The sequence below is a fragment of the Sceloporus occidentalis genome, unplaced genomic scaffold, assembly GCF_023333645.1.
Source record: "Sceloporus occidentalis isolate IW3139 unplaced genomic scaffold, rSceOcc1.0.p SCAF_351, whole genome shotgun sequence".
NCBI lineage: Eukaryota > Metazoa > Chordata > Lepidosauria > Squamata > Phrynosomatidae > Sceloporus > Sceloporus occidentalis.
The window spans coordinates 396,997-404,090 of NW_028317331.1; the positions used below are offsets into that span (position 1 = coordinate 396,997).

At 53.6% G+C, this 7,094-nt stretch overlaps 1 protein-coding gene across 1 annotated transcript; it reads right to left on the reverse strand.

The window, feature by feature from the left end:
• LOC149274059 (serine/threonine-protein kinase A-Raf-like) lies at nucleotides 1-6,752 on the reverse strand. Its single transcript, XM_089505913.1, is given in 15 exon segments — nucleotides 1-141; nucleotides 356-490; nucleotides 715-846; nucleotides 924-1,042; nucleotides 1,244-1,290; nucleotides 1,660-1,836; nucleotides 1,915-2,117; nucleotides 2,322-2,440; nucleotides 2,528-2,555; nucleotides 3,678-3,816; nucleotides 3,931-4,316; nucleotides 4,476-4,578; nucleotides 4,730-4,833; nucleotides 4,945-5,197; nucleotides 6,730-6,752. Coding segments are annotated over 15 exon segments (2,109 nt in total).
• Nucleotides 6,753-7,094: the final 342 nt, after the last annotated feature.

Below are 7,094 nucleotides of genomic sequence, written 5' to 3' on the forward strand. Positions count from 1 at the left end.
TCACTGGGGGGCCAGCCGGAGAGTACTGATAAAGAACTGATTGAGGTCTTCGGCGTTCACCGCCCTGTGTAAGGAAGGTTCGGACGCGCTTCGCTCGATCTTCGGGAGAGCTCTCTGGAGCAGCTCGATGGACGAAAGGATCTGGGGACATATAAGAAGTGTTTGGGGACGTCGTCAGGTTGGGGTCACTCTTTAATATGAGATTACGGACAGTATTTGGGGGGGTATGTATATAGTTGTACTCCCTGCTGCTACAGACTCTCACTGCATGGTGACCTTAAAACTGCCCCTTTTGAGCTTCTTGCCCCTCGGGGAGGCAGGTGAGTAGGATGGGCTACATCACACGGCTCCTTACCTGAGGAAACAGAGGCCTCTCTTCTCTCTTGAACTTTAAACAATTGACCAGGAGCCGCTTCATGGCTTTGGGGCAGTTGGTGGACACTTTGCTGAGATCAGGAGAGAGGTAACCCCGACCGACCATGAAAATGATCTGCAAACGGGAAACTCGGGTTACAAACGATCCTGCGCCATGAGCCCGGGGACTCAGCCCGCCGCATTTATATATTATATATATATATATATATATATATATATATATATATATATACATACATACATACATACATATATTAAAAGGGCCTTAAAATGAGTCGCCTACGCGGACGTATTTATCACATCTCCAGCGTGTCCGGACGCTGCAGCACCGGCCCTCACCTGGTCTCTGTTGTTGATGTTTGCGTAGGGTAACACTCCGGCCACGAGCTCGTAGAGCACCACTCCGTAAGCGTACACGTCGGACTGGAAGCTGTACGGACTGCTCTCCTGCATGCGGATCACCTCCGGGGCCTTCAACGCACAAAACCAGCAGCGTTAGGAAGCAGGCCATCCCGCTAATACACGGCGGGATGGGCAGAGACACTCACCATCCACAGAATAGATCCACTAGGCTGCTCCACCTGCTGGGATCCACTCCACCGAGTCTTCACCGTGGCCAACCCAAAGTCCCCGATCTTCACCGTGAGACCCTCGTGCAGGAAGATGTCTGTCACGGGAACTTAAGGAAGCCAAAACGCAAGCCTTGGCACCCCATGTGCTCTCGGCACACTCAGCCAGTATATGATTTAGAATATAAAGGGCTGCGTATATCCTTGTGTCCAACTCACCCCCTGCAGCCCTTTGCTGCCCCCTTGTGGCAGGAATCGGGTTATTTAGCGGGCCATTATAAGAACCTGTTTAAGGATACTGTTTGACTTCAAGTCACGATGTATGATATTTTTGGCATGAAGGTAACTGAAAGCAAAAGACACGGCGGTCACACGCGAGATTCGCTCCAAGCGGCAACAGATACTATCGACGCGCGGCGTTCACAGGACCTCCAGCGACCTCAACGGCATTAAAGCGGATGAAGGGGGTATTTTATACGGCATAAAAGCACAAGTACCGGCTGGAGCTAAGGGCCGACACGTGGCAGCCGGAGCAGGAATACAACACACGGCGAGTGCCGACAGCCTCGTAAAGAAGTAGAACGCGCATCCCGTCGGTCACTAAATTCCATATTTATATATTTTTTAACTGGATTACAAAATTCCTTCTGAGACCCCGAATAAAAGAGACCTGGTGAAAGGAAGGGGCCGTTGGCTAAACAATGAAGTCACTCACTCCATGCCCTGGGCCGTCTGCCGCGCCACGTCAATGAGCTGGAAGATGTCGAAGCGCGTCTCGATCACGTGCAGGTGCCGGTACAGGCTGCTCCCCTCACACCACTGCGTGATTATTGCGAAGTTGGGCCGCGTCATGAAGCCCATGAACAGCAGAATATTGACGTGACGCGTTTTCCTGCCGGACACAGAGTGCGATCAGTACCACGCCGACCTGCGGGTCTCTCCCCGACTCATTGAGCGTTCGCTCCATTACCTGAGAACCTGCATCTCGTTCTTGAAGGCCTGGATCTGTTCGTTGGTGGGGTTGGTCACCTTCAGGATCTTGACCGCCACGTCCCCGTGCCACTTACCGCGGTACACCGTGCCGAAAGAGCCCGTGCCGATGCGCTTCATGACGACCACCTCGCTGGGATTGACCTCCCAGTAATAGCTGGAGTCTCGGTAACCCAACTGTTTCTAATTCACAGACAGCAAAAGTATTTTAGATAACGAGGGGTAAGTGAGGGGTAAGTGAGAAGACTGGCGCTATAAACCAGCAACCGTCCAAGCTGCCGCTGGAAGCTGGTAACTACTCCATAATACCCCCGTTACAGAAGCTTGCGATGCCCATGGGGATGGTATTGGGTTTTGGACACGAAACGCGTTGGGTTTCCCGCTTACCACTTTCTTCTTCTCATCAGACGCTGAAGCTTTTCGTTCCCTCGTGGGCTCTAAAGGCGACTTGGCCTGGGGAGACTTCGTCCCGTGGGGGGCCGCACTTTTAGGGCCTCCATCGCTGGCTAAAAAAAAAAAAAAAAAAAAGTGTCATTTTGTGAGTTTTTGCAGAAACCGAGAGAGACTGCGTCGTTGTGATCGGAAATACTCACGGGAGACAGCGGAGCTCCGCAGCGCTTCCTGCAACAGAAACAAACAGGCGGAAATAAAAGGCGAAGCACTGAGCACACCGCCAGGGAACGGGGGGGGGGAGGCTGAGAATTACTGGGAACCAGTCGGTCCGCAGACGTGCCGTTTGTGCCCCCAGAAAATGCAAGACATAATGAAGGGTCTAATAAGAGAAATATAAGAAAAGGGATTTATCCCCCAAAATAAGTGTCGGCTAAAAGCTGAAGCCCCTGGAAACAGAAAAACGTGGCTTGTAGGAAACGGGGGGGTTTGCCTTTAGTAAGTTTGCTGGTCATTCATACCCCAGATGCTGGAAAGGATCCAAGGGTTAATTTTATCCTCCGGCCCCCGCGGCACAGCAGCAGCCAGTCTACCTGATACCCCCCTACCTGCCGATGGAAACCCTTCCGGAAACGAGGCGGAACGCACGGCACCCAATCAGATACACAGCAGCACAAGGCGGAACGCACGGCACCCAATCAGATACACAGTAGCACGAGGCGGAACGCACGGCACCCAATCAGATACACAGCAGCACGAGGCGGAACGCAGGACACCCAATCAGATACACAGCAGGACAAGGCGGAACGCAGGACACCCAATCAGATACACAGCAGCACGAGGCGGAACGCACGGCACCCAATCAGATACACAGCAGCACAAGGCAGAACGCACGGCACCCAATCAGATACACAGCAGCACGAGGCGGAACGCATGGCACCCAATCAGATACACAGCAGCACGAGGCGGAACGCACGGCACCCAATCAGATACACAGCAGCACGAGGCGGAACGCACGGCACCCAATCAGACACACCAACATGCTGTACAGTGGTAAAACCCGATTGCACAGCACCGGTCTGCCTTACACAGCATACACTACTCCTCAGCCGAAGAAAATGCAGTCTGTTCGCAGGTCGCATGCCTAGTAAATCACTCTCAGTCCTGGTGCTCCTGCGACATCCCGGACCTTCTGACCAACCCAACACGGAGGCTTCATTACCGTCCCTTTCCAAACCCAGAGGATGAGGAGGACAACCACTAACCCCACTTTTGATGGCCCTGTCCTCCCCGGCCCCTCACTAGCCGCAGAGCTCATCTGTAAAACGTTACACAGAACCTTCTCCAGGGTACCTCGATGACGGAGTTATCCACAGGGCCGGTGGTGCTGTCAATATGGACATTTGGGGTAGAGGTGGAGCGGTGTCTCTGCAGGGGCTGTCCCTCCGCAGGGAAGGAAAAGGAAGCGGGTCCTTGGTGCTGGGTCCGGGGGCTGCGAAGGGAGAGATGGCATGGACTGGGAAACAGGGACGAAAACGGAGGGGCCGGAGAAATGAGGAGGGAAGGCAAATGGATGAATGCGAGAAGGGAGAGCGGCCCTCGTTACCTGGGTAGCTGGGGCGAGAATAACTCGTGGGTTAAACCGGGGGAACCGTCGTAATCCTGGTAGAGATTCCTGGAGGAATAAAGAGAACGGTTTATGAGACACGCCGAAAGAGACACAGAACGGACACCACCTTCCTCTGTTCGTACGGTCACAGCATCCACTACCCCGTCATCCACAACACAGCCCCTGTCCGGTGTCCCCGGGTGGAATAACAGGGGGGTCACTCACGTGGGCTTGTGGACCTTGGCCATGTCGAAGCAGGCGGTGGGCACTTTGCTGCTGCAGTGCTGGTGGAATTTGTAGCCACAGGTCTGGCAGCGAAAGCCGTGGAAGAGAAATTTCAGGCAGAAGTCGCAGAACGCCAGATTAAAATGTGTCTTCCGGACCTGCGGAGAGAGGCAGAGCGAAGGGGCTGAGCGGGGCGGGGAACCCGAGCGGGGCGGGGCGGGGCACCCGAGCGGGGCGGGGCACCCGAGCGGGGCGGGGCATCCGAGGGGGGGGGCACCCGAGGGGGGGGGGGCACCCAAGCGGGGCGGAACACTCACAAAATTGTGCATGGACAGCGGGATGTCGGCCAACACTTCCACCATGAGCTCCTCTCCCACCAGCGGCGTGATGTCCGTCCCCCAGTCGGTGAGCACTTTGCGGCTGCCGCGGGAATAGAGAGAGACGGTTACTGCGTGTAAAGCAGGCGCTCTGCGGTGCTGCGAGAGAACGGGTTACACGCAGACAGAGGGAAAAGGCTCCTGAGGGCCCTGCAGGGGCCCTTAACCATCACAGCCCCCGACGGCCTCCTTACCCCTGTATCAGACGATAGACGGCGCAGCAATCCTGGCTCAGGCCGCGCACCTTCAGCGCCTTGTCTAGAGAATCGTAGACCGTCATCCCAGGCTTGACATTTACCTGACGCACGGGGAGGAAAAACAGTGTGAACGTCACGGCCAAAATAAAAACAGAAGGAGAGGGGGCAACGAAATGGGGCATGAAAACTAAAAAAAAAAAAAAAAAACTTACCACGGTCCTCTGCTGATTGGGTAGATACACTTTGACGGTGCCCCCTGCCTTGCCCTCCGGCTGATGGACGTCGCTCTGGCTGGCCAGTCTGGCCCCGGCGTGATGAACGGGTCCACGTGCCCCAGGACTGGGCAGCTCCAGCACGGCGGCCGACAGCATGACAGCGGTGCCCTTCCCCAGCTCTCGGGACAGAGCGCCCAACGCGCCGTTGGCCAGGGTGCCTGGCGGGGTGTGAGAGCGCTTCATTGGTGCCCTGGCAAAAGAAAGAGGAGTCAGAGCGGGCGCTGAGAGGGGCGAGCATCCAGATCCACGGCCCCCCGGCCCTCAGCTTCGAATCGTCTCTCTGTTCTTCCTCCCCGAGATGCTGCAAATCACAGCATTTGGTGGAAAAACGCAACAGATGGGAGAGAGAGAGAGAGAGAGAGAGGAGCCACAGACGGGAGGGAGAGAAACTGGGGAGGAAGGCGGCTGCGGAAGCTCCATGTGCTGGCAGAGGGGTATTAGCAAAGGGTATCAGTACTGCACAGAGCGCCCTGAGCCGTCCTCCCCTCCCCCGCCCGAGTCCTAAAGATCCAGAACCATTCAGTTTGAAGAGGTGTGACCCTGCGATGCGGCCCCCCAGTGGCCCCGAGGACTGGTGCAAAATACCAAGAGCGTCATTATTAAGATGCAGCCAATGCCCTCTTTGCAATCCCCGTCACATTACGCACTAATCGTCCAATGACCATGCAGCTCGGCCCCCGCGCACTACACAATAATAGTCCAATGGCCATGCAGCTCGGCCCCCGCGCGCTACACAATAATCGTCCAATGGCCATGCAGCTCGGCCCCCGCGCGCTACACAATAATCGTCCAATGGCCATGCAGCTCGGCCCCCGCGCGCTACACAATAATCGTCCAATGGCCATGCAGCTCGGCCCCCGCGCGCGCTACACAATAATCGTCCAATGGCCACACGATATTCATTACAATGATTTCCAATAGCCACTCAGCACCTCCCCTGAAGTTTAATCACACACACGATTATATATATATATATATATATATATACACACACACACACACACACACACAATATATATATATACCCCCCATATATAAATACACATATACACATCTCTCTCGCAGACACACACCATATATATATATATATATATATATATATATATATATATATATATATATATACACACACACACACACCTCCCTCTCTCTCTCCCACAGACACACATATATACACCTCCCTCTCTCCCACAGACACATATATATATATATATACACACCTCCCTCTCTCCCACAGACACATATATATATATATATATATACACCTCCCTCTCTCCCACAGACACACATATATATACACACACACCTCCCACAGACACATATATACACACCTCCCTCTCTCCCACAGACACATACATACATACATATTACACCTCCCTCTCTCCCACAGACACATACATACATACATACATACATACATACATACATACATACATATTACACCTCCCTCTCTCCCACAGACACACATATATACACACATATATACACACATATATACACACATATATACACACATATATACACACACCTCCCTCTCTCCCACAGACATACATACATACATATATATATATATATATATATACACCTCCCTCTCACTGCTATAAATGCTATTATTTGTAAAAACAGACAGAACAGCTTTTTCTCATCATACTTCAGCCACCGGGCAAGTCGCAATCAGTGACGTAAGAGCGGCAGAATGACGTCCATCTCGGTGCCAGTCACCCAGTAATGGGAACATCCGCCATGTCGGTGGAGAATGTGCTGACTCCACCCCCGGCTTCCTATTGGCTTCCCGCACTAGGAGTTACAGTGCCCCGCCCTCTCCCTGGCTCCGCTGGCTGGTAGTGACATCATACAGGGAGGTCACACGGAGTTCTAATCACAAGAGACACCCCCTGCCTGAATTTTAGAGGTTCCCCGAGAGCCGTTATTTTCTTAGTCGGCCCTGTTGCGCTCCTTGGACCGGCTGTGCGGGGAGGGGCGGCCTGGCGAGCTCGTTAATTATCGGTTATCGGAGCTGCTGAACCTGTTGCCAGTCTCTGGTGTATAGCACTCTCCGGGGGCACAACTCTTGGAATGTGGCGAAG